Raw genomic sequence first — 13,273 nt, forward strand, 5'->3', positions numbered from 1 at the left:
TTGAGTTGGGGCAAAGCACACCATGGCAGGGTTCAAAAAAAGGAGGAGAAAAAGTCAAAGGGACAGGAAATGTCAGAGGTGCGAGCTTTCCCAAAAGGGAAATCTTCTCTTTCCTAGGGAGAGGCCAGCTTTACCCAGACTTTCCTAAACTCTATGACATGCTCTGTTCAGACAGTTCAGTGGGGAAGGGAGGGAGGGAAAGAAGTGACTCAACATACCAAGTTATAGTTAGATAAAAGAAATAAGTTCTGGTGGTCTGTGCACAGCAGGGTGACTATAGATAAGGTCAATGTATGCATATGCCAAAAAAGCCAGAAGGAATTTTGAATGCTTTCACTACAAAGAAATAATAAATGAGGAGATAGATATGTTTACCCTGATTTGAACATTATACAATATATATGTTTGAAACACTGCCTGTGTATCCCATAAATATGTACAATTTCTACACATCAGTTAAAAGTAGCACAAACAATGTGACTATCCTGATGGTTGACTCTACCTCTGGGTGGACCTCTCCCCTTCCTCCCAGGGTTCTGCTTTTTGCTGCCTCCCTGCTGCTAAGGAACTAAAGCTGTGTCTTAGTGTCTGACTGCTCCCATTGGCAGCTGCATTTTAGTTTATGCTTATTTAGTAAATGCATTTTAAAAAGTAACTTCTTTTTTTAACAAATATATATTTTTAGTTGTAGATGGACACAATACCTTTAATTAATTAGTTAATTAATATTTTTATTAATTAAGGATTGAACCCAGTGTCTCACACATGTTAGGCAAATGCTCTCCCACTGACTCACAACCCAGCCCCAAAGAGTAATTTCTGACAAAACAAAAAATTTAAAGTGTCAGGGTTGCGAGCTGGGGTTGTGGTCAGTGGTAGAGCACTTGCCTAGCATGTGTGAGGCACTGTGTTCTATTCTCAGCACCACATATAAATAAATGAATAAAATAAAGGTACATCAACAACTAAAAATATATATTAATATATATTTTAATATATATATTAAAAAAAAAGTGTCAGGGTTTTTCTCCTCTATTGAAAAGGAGATAGTTTAAAACTTAGGTCATGGGGTGTCAAGTTGGATGGGGCTTTGGAGGTGCTCTGGTTGGGAGACCAGCCCCTCCATCCCTGAGGGTGGATGTGTTTCTGTCACTAGGTAGGCTGGCCCAGACGCAACCTTCATTGACCCTGGTTGGCAGGGTGATGGAATAGGGTGACCATCAACCTGGGAAGAGCCAGGCCTCGGGTACCCCTTGTTCCCTCCTGAACTCTCAGAGGCGGCGAGTCTGGCTTCTGCTTCCCCCCTCAGACCAGAGCATTGTGCAGAGCTGGGAGGGGGAGAATTCCCTGACCTTAGGGTGTCTGTGCTGGAAGGGAAGGCCCTGGGTCCCCGGCGTGCGGGTGCAGGGGCTCTGGGGGCTGTGGAGGGTGGCGGGTGGCAAGAGCGGAAGATCCTGACTCTTCATAGCCCAACCCAGGTTGTTCAGTGTGAGCTGGAAGTGCCCCACCCTCCCCACTTATGAGCAGCTTCCTTCCTGCCTGCTGGCAAGGACTGGGTGGGGAGCAGAGGGGGAAGGAGGGAAGGGAGGCGGGAAAAGCGGGAAGGGAGGCCTCCATCCTCCTCAGGATGTAACTCACTCAGGCTGCGTGTTGGGAGAGGTTTGATCAGCTTCCAGGTTGGAAGACTGAACTGGGCGTTGGGACGGGGGCCTGGGGTGCTGAGGGCTGCGTCAAGGAAGGCTGTCCTGGTCTGAAAGGGGCTGCTCTGTTGGCCTTGGGCGCCCTCTAGCAGCTTTCACCCTTCTTGAGATAGCCACATGGGGGCAGCAGAGAGCTGAAGAGGAGAGATCTGTGTACAGTCCTGGGATCAGACCCGGAAGACAGCTGGTGAGACCCAGGCAAGGAGCCAGGAAGCCAGTGTGCACTTCTGAGCCCAGATTCTGTGGTGGGTCCAGCCCTCTGAGATCCTGGAGAGGCTCATCTGCAAAAACCTGAATAGTGACTCTATGGGCAGCCCCCCGATGAGCAGGGGTGCCTCTCCCTGGGACAAGTCCCTCTGCCCTTCCCTCCTTCCTGCGCAGACAATATAGGGCCTGATGAGCTGAAGGTGCAGAGAGCCATGTCCAGCACAACCAGGAGTGAGGGCTCTGGTAGCTGTGGCTCTGAGAGGAGGCAGTTCCCAGAGCTGGGAGAGCCAGGGATGGGGCACTCAGAGTGGCCATCCCTGTCTTTCAGGTGGACTCCCTGGGGCAGAACCTGGTGAGCACCTGGATCTGATCACCCTCCTCTGGGGCCATTTATTCCTCCTCAGACCAATAGGAAAGCCTTGTAGCCCAGAGGTCTTTGGGAACCCTCAGACCTTGTCCTGGCAGCTTTTGGGGTTCCTAGGGTTCATTTCATAAAGGCATTAATCCCATTCATAAGGTTTCCATCCTCATGACCCAATCACCTCCTAAAGACTCCACCTCTTAATACATTGGGGTTAACATTTCGATGTATGAATTTTGGACAGGCTCAAAATCCATCTGTAGTAGTATATATGTGTAAGTGCATGTGAGTGTGCACATATGCACGTGTACATGGGTGTGTAATGTGTTTGTATGTGTGTAAACACATGTGTGCGTGTGTGTCACTGATCCACCTCATCTGGTCCCTGCCATTCCAAAGCTAATTTGGGCTAAGAACACTGGTATGGATATGAGTGTTTTAACATCCATAAGGAATTGAAATTGCTCTTCACCCTTGGGATGCAGAGTGAGAATGAGGAGTTTTTAGGGCCAGGCTAAAGTCTTCTGAGTGATAGCCACTGGAGCCCCTGTCTGGGCTGTGGGGACCCCACACAGAAAGCCATGCTATCTGCCAATGCAAGACTAGAGGATTACCTTGGACTTGAGACAGACGGCTGTCAGGCCCTCCCTCCCTCCTCCTCTTTCCTGCTCCTATCCTCCAATCCCTCAGTCTGGCCCAGTTTCCTGGTGTGGTTGCTGTAATGCTGGGTCTCTCGGGAACCAGGGTTTTGAGGATCAAGTGTGCCCAGCATGGAAATTCTGTAGCAACTACCCTGGTGATCTGCAGGGTAGAGTCCCCTCCCTCTGCCTCTTAGGTGCCCTGAGTCCAGTCTGGGCCCTCTCTATCTTCAAACCATGGTTGGAGGAGCAGCCATTAGATCTCCCTACTGATTTGAATATATAGAAATCCTGACCTTAAGCCCTGATGAACCTTTAGTCAATGTGGGATTGTCTTTTTTTTAAGAGGAAGAATTAATTTTGGCTCATGTTCTTGGAGATTGCAGTCCATGGTCAGTTGGCCCCATTGCTTCGGGCCTGTAGCGGGGTAGCACACCGTGGTGGGAGCAGGTGGTGGAGCAGAATTGTTGACATCATGGTGGCCAAGAAGCAAAACTGTGAGATTTGTATTTTACCTGCCCTCCAAGTGGAGCATAAGCCCATGACTCCCAGTCACCAGTCAGTCTAGCAAACAAGATGTCCCTGACATGTTTACTGTTGAGGAGCAGAGGCACTCCCATTCTGTGGTCACCTTTCCTGAACTCCTGACCAGGCTGCTCTGGGGATTGCTGACCCCAGTTCCTGGAGGGGCCTGTATGTAAACGGGGGGGGGGGGTGTTCTGCCTCATAGATTCAGAAGGGAGAGTGCTCTGGGTCCCTTCTTTTTCAGAGGAGGGAGACCTAATCCTCTCTTCGGACATTCTGAGCTCCCCACTGTGACTGGCCTCTGCTATCATCTTCCTATGCTCTCCAGCTCTCCCTCCATGAGAAGGCCCTCTGCTGGACAGGTAGTCTTTGAGGGACAGAGGTGAAGTCCTGACCACAGGTTTCAGCTCAGTCAAATGCCCCCTAAATGCTCTTCCCTTGTAAAACTTCCTTCCCCCCATGTACTTGAAATGACCCCCCTACTTGGAAGTTAGAGCATCCATGGTCAGCACCACCTCTTGGGCTTGGGATGCAGGCAGTCATGACTTCTCTTGTCAGCTTTGTGTGTGTGTGTGTGTGTGTGTGTGTGTGTGTTAGTTACTGGGGATGGAACCCACGGACATTTTACCCCTGAGTTCCATTCCCAGTCTTTTAAAAATTTAAAGAAATAGTTATCTTTATTTATTTATTTGTGGTAGTTGGGATCAAACCCAGGGTCACTTTACCACTGAGCCACATCTCCAGCCATCTTTTAAAAAAATTTATTTAGATACAGGGTCTTGCTGAGTGCTTAGGGTCTTACTAATTTGCCTGAGGCTGGCTTTTAACTCGAAATCCTCCTGCCTCAGTCTTCTTCAGCCCTTGGGATTATAGGCATGCATCACCACACCCAGCAAAACAATTTTTTATTTTTAGAAAGGGTCTTGCTGCATTGCCCAGGCTAGTCTAGAACTGGCATTCTTCCTGCTTCAGTCTCCCAATTCACCAGGACTACAGGTGTGTGCCACTGTACACCTGTGATCTGTATTTGGCTCCTGTATTGTCTGTGCATGTGTGGACATCCTGTCTTTCCAACTAATTTAAAAGCCTGTAAGGAGGCGACGGGGTTGTAGACCTTACAATTCCCTAGGGTTCTGCACAGAGTGGGAATATGGAGAAAGTGATGGATAATTATTTGTGAATAAATGGGGGAGGTGGCAGAGGGATCTGGAAGGACCTGGAGTCTCTTCTCTGGCCTTTGACATTGGTTGTTTTGTGATCCATGGGGGTGGGTAACTCCCTTTGGCTCCCTTTGGGACATGGAGCTAGCGTTAAGTTAGCATTTCCATGCTAACCTTCTACCTCTCACCTTCTACCCCCACCAGGCTGGTGAGGTTCTCAATTCTGCCTGATTTAGCAGAATGAACAAGAGCTTAGTTTTGCAGGGCTGACATGGGCCACCTCTGTCTAGAGTGCTCTGGGTCTCTCTCTCATTTTGTTTTTAGCTCTTGCAATAAATGGCATATAATCTCCAACCTAGCACTTGTCTGAGATTCAGGAGACCTGGCTTCTTGTCCAGCTCTATTTCTAATTTGTAGCATAACCTTTGGGAAGAGTCCTCTCTTGTTTCTTTATATATCTTTATTTCATTTATTTATATTTGGTGCTGAGAATCGAACCCTCATACATGCTAGCAAGTGCCTCACACATGCTAGCAAGTGCTCTACCACTGAGCCACAACCCCAGCCCCTCATATTGCTTCTTGATGGCAGCTGGGCATGGTGAGGGAGGGGGACACATTTAAATGCATATAACTGAGACCCAGGTTTCTCAGCACTGAGTGACAAACCAGCTTTTGCTTCATCATATGCTGCCTCCTGGAGCTACCGTCTAGTTCCAGAAACATTTTCTGGTTTGGGGTGGCTGTCTTGTTCACTGTATCCTGAAGCGGGCCCCTGTCTTGGTCACCTCCGCTGGCATGAATGGCTTTCAGCACCTTGGACAGCGACAGAGTTCCAGCCTGGCTGGAGGCATTGAGCTGCCAAGAGAGCTTGGGCTCTCCTCTTAGGCTGGCTTCCCTAGCAGGGTAGCCCAAAGCATGGCTTGCTCCTTAGGATTTTTCAGTCCTTCAAACTCACCCTAAAATAAATCCCCAATCTACGTCAAAGAGCACAGGTTCTGCAAATTCTGAGGCCATATTTAAAACAACAACTCAATCTATTTACTAGCATGCATCTTAGGTGTTTAGTAGGTATATTTTCAAAAGAATACATGCAAATGCAGCCTCCAGACAAATGCCCCATCCTCCTTATAATCACAGTCTCCTTCTCCCACAGCTCTTTCTGGAGCTTCTACCACTCATTGAGTTCTGGGACCTCTCTCTTGGAGTCCCTTCTTGTGTCTGAGGTGCCCGATCCTTAAACCAAAAGACAGATGGTCATTATGTTCTCTGGGAAACTTAAACTGGCACCTTCTATTTCCCACAACTGAGGACCCACAACTGAGTCCTATCGTGATCTGACTTTATGAAGGTATTCATCCCCTTCCTCTGTGTCTGGGAAGACCCTTATCCTTTAGGAGAGTGCAGCACCCTTAGAAAACCCTCTGGCTGTCCCCTCAGTCCCCCCTCCTTTGAATTCCCCTTCACACATCCTCAGTCGCAACGGATTGCTTCCATGATGCCATGCCCGTTGGAGCATGAACTCCTTGTGGGCGGAGGGCGTCCTGATGTTTGCTTGTTGCTGGTAGGCCACAGCAGGTGTGTGGGGTACTCATCAGTCTCAAGGGCATCTCACCTGTCATGTTCGAACCTGAAGTCTGTCCTTAAGGGTCTCCTGCTCCACTTATTTTTAGTCTGAAATAAATATGTAGAACAGACCATGATGCCATTTGTGGATCGACCATTGGCCCCCAGGGTATCCAGGATGAGAGATTGGAGGCAGGAGGTGAGGAGACTGGGTACTGAGAGAAAACAAAAGGATTGATTGTGGGTGGGAGTACAGTTGTGTAGAATCAAGGAATCACTTACTGTGAGACCTAGAAAGGATCTCAGAGACCAGTTCGTTTGGTCTCCTCATTTTACATGTTAGGAAATTGAGATTTAGTGATACTCTTAAAGTTACACGATAGATGGGCCCTCTCCATCACTTCTGACCTGGTTCAAGTCTTTGACATTTCTCCCCTGGATTATTGTATAGCTTCACATGGCAGATTAGATTTTTTCAAGGTGATTATGTCAAAGTATCCATATTTCACTGCATACTCACTGCAGATTTTCTGGCAATTTTTTTTTTTTTTTTTTTTGCAAAAAAGTGGGATTATGTGAAGCTCTTTTTTTAAAAAAACATGCTGATATTACTTGAAAATCATTTAGTACTAAACTGTCTGGTGCAAAATTAGGATGCACGGAATACTTGTAAACATACATTAATACAGTGACAGCGATGGTGCAGTGAAATACAGTATTCCATCTCACATACTTGTCTTCCAATAAGCAGCAACATTCCTCCAGGGACAGCTGGAGACTGTTTCTTCTTGAATTCGAGGGACCATGATTATGGCAGAAGTTATTCTATGTGACTTTCAAGGCTAAGTATTTAAAGGTGGTACAGCTGCTCCTGGTTTTCTCTTGGGACACTTGCCGTTGGAACCCTCCTGCCGTGCTATGAGGACTCCAGGAAGCCGTGCAGAAGGACTTAGTGTATGTGGCCCCAGTGATAGCTAGCATCAACTGTGAAACATGGGGAAATGAACCTTTGGGCCCATAGTTTGGAGTGAAGTAGAGACAAGTGGGCCGGCCTGAATGTGTCCAAATTGCAGGTCCATGAGCAAATAAATGCTATTATTGATTTAAGCCATTAAGTTTTGGGATGGCTGTTAGATAGCAGAATTTAATGGAATCATCTCATATCTACCTCAGTTTCTCCAATCTATCATACAATCCCTTATCAGACACACTATATGGCAATCCGGACAAAAGCAGATGTGATTTCTACATTTGTGGATAATGCATTTTACCTGCCACAACTGTTCTTTCAGTCTCACTCCTTTGCATACAGACTATAATTCATACTCTGAAATTCATACTCTGAAGTCCTCTGCAAATGCTAGCCTACTGCTCCATGTCACCACACCTGTTTTGTCCCTAGACCTGATGATCTCCATTCTCTAGTCTCTCTACCTTTACTCATGTCGTCCCTTCTCCCTGCAGTACGTCTGCCCCGCTCCAACCTGATCTTCAGGGGCCCGCTCTGAAACCTCCTCCCCTCACCAGGCTCGACCAGACTCCTGCAGTTGAAACGAACTGGCACCTTCTGGCGATCCCTGTAATCCCACAGCACTTACTGCAGACGACACAGTTGCTGTCTGCCCACCGCCTCTCTCAAACCTCACTAGACTGTGAATCCCCGGAGGAGGGCGCCTGGCTTATCCCTCCTGTCACCCTACAGCATCTGGCACAGGGCCCAGCACACAGAAGGCCCCCAGGAAACATTTGTTGACACCACTAGTAACAGAACTGAAATCACAAGTCAGTTCTCCTGTATCCCCGTCTTCAGCACCTTACTGACTTCTTCCAATGCCACCAAGCCAGGAAAATTTCCCACCAGTCGAGGTATCAGGTTAATGATGGAAGACCCTGGAATGGGCCAGGGGTTAGCAGGATTGCTGCCTGTGGAGCTGCAGATGGCAGTGCATGAAGTGAGCACTGGCTTCTGGCCTTGGGTTTGAGGTGGGTCCCTGGGTTCCTCCCTCCATCCCTCCCTCTCCTCTCCTCCCTTCTTGCTTCCAATAGGCCCTAAGAAGCTACTTCTGGAGTGGAAAACATGCTGCTCGTTTTCTTCTTCTCCAACTTTAGTTCATATCTGTAAGCCTCTCTATTCCGAAAACCCAGTTGCACAGGAAAACAAAGCCCCACCTTGCAATCTAAGCTTCCCCTTGAGCACCAAGAGTCTGCTTTTGCTGCTCTCCTCCCCTGGGGGTTTCCAAGGAACCATCATCTATAAGCTGTGTCTCCTGCACCCATCTGACTGGAACTGTTTCCTAGTCCTCTGTGGATGTCACTTGCTCTCTTGGGCCTGATTTTGGCTGTGTCTTCCCTGGCCCACTGCTTGGGGGCTCAACCAGCAGGGGCAGGATCCAATTTCTTTTTCCTTCTCAGGAAAAAAGAGGGAGTCCTGGGTTGACTCCCTCAGACTGAGCAGGAAAAGAGAGTAGGGTGGGCAGGTTGTTTTCTGCAGACTTTTCTCCCTAAATTGTCTCTTTCTGGGAGCTGGGAGGAGCCTAAGTGTCTCACTGTAAATACAGCCTCTCCCTTTCCTTGGTCACAGGCAGGGTAGGGGAGAGTTCTTCCCAGGAATGGGCCCTGAAAATAGCTCTTAGGGCCTGAGGTGGGGTTGGGGCAGATTCTGGATGCTAGTGGTATTAGGTTTGGGTACTTCTTTCTTTGTCCTGGATCTGGGAGTGGTGGAGATGGGAAGTTGGTAGGTGGCAGGGGAGGCTTTGCCATCAGCTCATCTGTTGTTAGCGCCTGGCACGGGCAGCCCCAGGAAGGATGCCTTGGGGAGAGCCTGTCCTGTCTACAGCCTCTCTTCCTTGTTGCAGTCCTTGACTGTGGGGGTGGCTCTGGGGGATTGTCATCAGACTTTCCCCTGAGCCTCCAAGGAAGTCAGAAATCTGTATTCAGCTTTGACTTTGTGTGTGTGTGTGTGTGTGTGAGAGAGAGAGAGAGAGATAGAGAGAGAGAGGGGGAGAGAGAGAGAGAGAGAGAGAGAGAGAGAGAGAGAGAGAGAGAGAGAGAGAGAGAGAGAGAGAGAGGAGAAGGGCGGGGTAGAAAAGAGGCAAAGAGACATCTGGCCTTCGCTTAGCCAGAGGGAACAGCTCTCTTCTCTGTACAGGAGAAGGACTGCTCTCTGCTGCTTGGTCTCCCTCTTATTGAAGGGATTAAGGCTCCCTCTGACTCCTGACTTCTCTCTGGGATAAGACCAGAGGTCTGTTCCAGCAACATGGGTTCCTCTTGTGGGGGACAGCTAGCCACATCAGACGAGTAGCTCCTTCCCTGCAGGGCCTGGCTCTCTCACCCGCTTGGTCTGGAGAGAAGGGGCCACAGATATCCCTTTTCATTCTCCCCTCCATTCCCATTCTTGGCCTTTTCCAACTTCCGCTCAGTCCCCTCTACTACACAAGGCAGGCAATCCAAAAGCTGGGGGAGGCTGTGAAGCTGGGCAGGGACTGCGCCAGTTATGAACCCAGATGTATGGATGCCCCTGATGCCAAGTCACAAAGGGAGGAAGCCTGTGCCACCCAAGGCCCTGGAGTGTGAGTGAAGAAGCTGCTGGAGGTGGAGAGGGGCCTAAGGGATGACTGTACAGGCTGGAGCCTTTGGACTTTTTTAGCATCAGCTGGTGGAGCCACCTCCTTCTCTCCCACGGGCTGCCTCCCTGAGTCACTGCCCACCCACCATCAAATAAAAAAGGGTGTCATCTGCTGGCCAGTGGCCCCATTTGGCCCCACTGTTTGCATTCTCTGCTCCTAGGTGGAAGGTGGAAATTGGTAGGGAGGTCTCGCCCAGATCTTTCTTTTTGGGCACTCCTCCTTCCAGACTGCTTCCTTCTCTGCCCTTTGTTTCTCCCCTCCCCCCACATCCCATGATGGTTCTCCCTGGTGACAAGACCCAGCCCCTTGCTCCAAGGACAGAGGCAGCTGCAAGCCCTCAGGAGCCCCCACATGGCCCCATCCATCTAGACAGGCCTCTGATCCCGTTTGCAGGCGGGGGGTGGGGTGGGGGGGACCCATGGCCAGCTCAGCTGCGCTCTCATCCCTGCCTGCCCGCCTGCTCAGCTGTCAACACTCGCCTCTCCACCCTAGCCTGCCCGGGCCCCTGCCTGGTTGCTCAGGCTAGCGACACCTCTCCCAGAAGACCCTTATTCAGACCCAGGCATGGGGTGGGCAGGCAGCGGGCAGACACCCTTCTGCCCTTGAGCATCCTCAGGCCTCCTTGCCTAAATAAGGGAGCTGCAGCTGGAGCGAGCCAGCTGGCCGGGGGGGAGGGGCCTTGGGCTAGGCCAGGGTTTTCCGAGGGGCTGGGCTGCAGCGGCCGCCACAGGCCCGGAGCCGGCGGATTGGGCCCGCAAGGTTGGCCTTACGCGGTAGGGGGAGGGCTGGTTGCTGGCACAAGGGGATCCCCTAGCCGGAACCTCGCGCTCAGGGCCCTCTTTTTGATCCTGCAGCTAGGAGGCCGCAATTCTTGTCATAATGTCCCTTTCTACGCATGCCCCCCACGGAGGGCTTCGAATAACACCAGAGAGGGCCGCGTGTGCGCGCGAGAGCGCGCAAGCATTGGGGGGCGTGCCCCTCCTAAGGCTCACCGGCCCTCATCTCAAATCTTTGCTGGCCTGGGGGTTCCCGATTGTCTTGCTCTTCCTATTTCCCTGCTCTCCGCTGACAACAGTCTTCCCAGAACCTAGGCCTCACCCCTGCCACCCACGCAGGCTCTGAGCGCATGCTGTGTGTACCAAGCCGGTGCTTGGCGTGGCGGGGAGGTAGGGCATAAGGGACTGGCCCTTTCCCTTCGAATTAGGTTTCTCAACCCCCAATCTGGGGTGGGGGCTCAACGCCCACCCCATTTCCCAGGCCGCCTTCAAGCCGGCCGTCGCACCTGTCCTCACGGTTCCCCTACCGAAGGTCCCTTCCCCCTCCCCGCGGCGTGCAAGTCCGGGGGGCTCAGTGGCAGAGCGAGGGGCTGGGGCTGGGGAGCAGTCCGCGCGGCTCAGCCAATGGGAAGGGCGGGCGCTCGGGGTGGCGGGGAGAGGGCGGCGCTGCGGGCGCGCGGCGGGCGGGAGGGGGCCAGGAGGCGGGGGCCGGAGCCGGAGGGGCGCGCGCCGCATTAACCCTTCCGCGGCCGGGCTGAGCCGCAGGCGCTGCCCGAGCCGCGGGCGCCGGAGCGGCTGTCGGCGCGGCGGCGGCGGCGGCGGGCGGGAGGGAGCCGGGAGCCCGGCGCTCGGGCGGGCGGAGCGCAGCGCGGGGACGCGGCGGAGCGGGGCCGGTGGCTCGGCCAAGGCCGGCAGACAGGTGTGCGGGCGGTCGGAGCTTAAGCGGCTCCAGGCCCGGCCGGTGGTCCGGAGCCAGCAGCCGGGAGCCAAGCGGGGACCCGGCGTCCACAGCCCAGTCCCGGCCCCGCCCGTGCTCAGCTTGGCCGCGGGGTGCGGAGACCACGGCCCGGCCAGGCCACCCGAAGCCTAGTGCTGGGCCGGGCCGGGCCGGGGTGGGTGGGGGCCCGCCCGGCCCGCCCATGGGCTCAGGATGCCTGTGCGGAGGGGCCACGTCGCGCCGCAGAACACCTTCCTGGACACCATCATCCGCAAGTTTGAGGGCCAGAGTGAGTGGGGGAGGGGGCTGGGCGGGGAGGGGGTTTTGGGGGCGGGTCGAGCTCTTCAGAATGTGGATGGGGGGCGTGCCCGGGCCGTGTGCAGCACCAAGTGCGAGTCATTGGGGGCTGGTGGGCCCCGAGGCTCTAGCCAGGGTCTGTGGGCATGGGACCAAAGGGGCCTGCTTTTGGAGCTTGGGACAGAAAGCTTAGCTCAGACTTTTGGGATCCTAGGGTGTATGTGACACCCTGAGTGTGCATGGAAGGGAGGTGGAGTAGAAGTGTGCAGGTGGCCCCAACTTCGGGAGCCTGGAGTGAATGGGGCCCGTGTGTGCAACGACCTGAGAATGTATATGACCCAAACTGTGGAACCCTAAGAACACAGCGTGTGTGCCGATTTTGAAAGGGTTGTACGTGAGAGATGGAAAGTAAGGATGTAGGGTCAGAGCCTAATCTGCTCTTGAGTGTATGTGTGGCATGTACACATGACCCTGAGCCTGCGTGTCACCCATGAGTTTGACCCTGTGTGGGCAGTGGGTAGGTGCCTTCGACAAGGCTATAAGAGCGCGGGTTCTGTCCTAGGACCCAAGTTGGGCTTTGAGGCAAACGGGCTCTATGGTGTCCCCATGTTGTGGATTTTCCTGCTGTGGGCACTGTCCCCAAATCCCCTTATGGGGACTGCAGCACCCCTGATGCTGACCTGACAGGGGAGGCTGCCCAAAGTGTCCTAGGTTAGGTGAGAATTCTGGGTATTTGTATGCCTATCCCGAGTCTGCCACAGTGGGTGTGACTGCTGAGGCCCCTGGGAGTGGGGAGAAGGTGACATTCCTTGCCCATGACCCTGTGTGCATAGAACACCGTGTGCTTGTAACTGTGGTGGGGGAGGGGGGTCAGTTGGATGGGCAGCATTGTCTCAAGCAGAGGAACAGGATGATCCTGAGTGGGTGGAGTCAGTGACTTTGGTGGAGGGCCTGCAGTGGGGAGCAACTCTGGGTTTTCCTTTCCACAAGTTCTGGGGAGGCTGCATAGGCATTGGAAGAACCTGGGAAGACCAGGATGGGATTCAGAAGGTCTGGCTTCTGGCCCCACCTCTGCCACGAGTGCCAAGTGACCTTGAGTGACCCTTCCCTTTCTGGGTCTCAGTTTCCACATCTGTGAAGAAGGGTGCAGGCCAAAGGGGCTTTTCAGGTTCCTTCTTGTCCTGGTATTCTAGGATCTCAGTGAAGGGAGTGGGGGTGGGGTGGGGCTTGCATTCGAAGAAACTTGCTCTTCTCTCCCAGGCCTGTGTGTGGCTGGTGCTCTGGTCTGCCGTGGGCTGAGGCAGGAATGGAGACAGAGTTAGAGGGTCTTGTGACCTGGGGTTGATGACTGCCTGGGAGTTTTGGGGGACCTTGGGAACTGGTGCACGGGTGACCCAACTCCAAAAGTAACTTGAGGCCAGGGGCAAGGTGGCCCAGGAAGGCAGGAGGGGCCTGATCCTGTGTGCCTCTGCTGCAGCAGG

At 52.7% G+C, this 13,273-nt stretch overlaps 1 protein-coding gene across 2 annotated transcripts in view; it reads left to right on the top strand.

The window, feature by feature from the left end:
- The first annotated feature begins 11,390 nt into the window (after positions 1–11,390).
- The window catches only part of KCNH2 (potassium voltage-gated channel subfamily H member 2), a 31,633-nt gene continuing 29,750 nt past the window's right edge, over positions 11,391–13,273 (top strand). For both annotated transcript variants that reach the window (XM_079151881.1, XM_079151882.1), the window contains exon 1: positions 11,391–11,784. In XM_079151881.1, the coding sequence (XP_079008007.1) occupies positions 11,709–11,784 (76 nt within the window). In that variant the 5' untranslated portion in view covers positions 11,391–11,708. The remainder of the gene's footprint in view (positions 11,785–13,273) is intronic.

The sequence above is a fragment of the Sciurus vulgaris genome, assembly GCF_902686455.1.
Source record: "Sciurus vulgaris genome assembly, chromosome: 8".
NCBI classification, from domain to species: domain Eukaryota; kingdom Metazoa; phylum Chordata; class Mammalia; order Rodentia; family Sciuridae; genus Sciurus; species Sciurus vulgaris.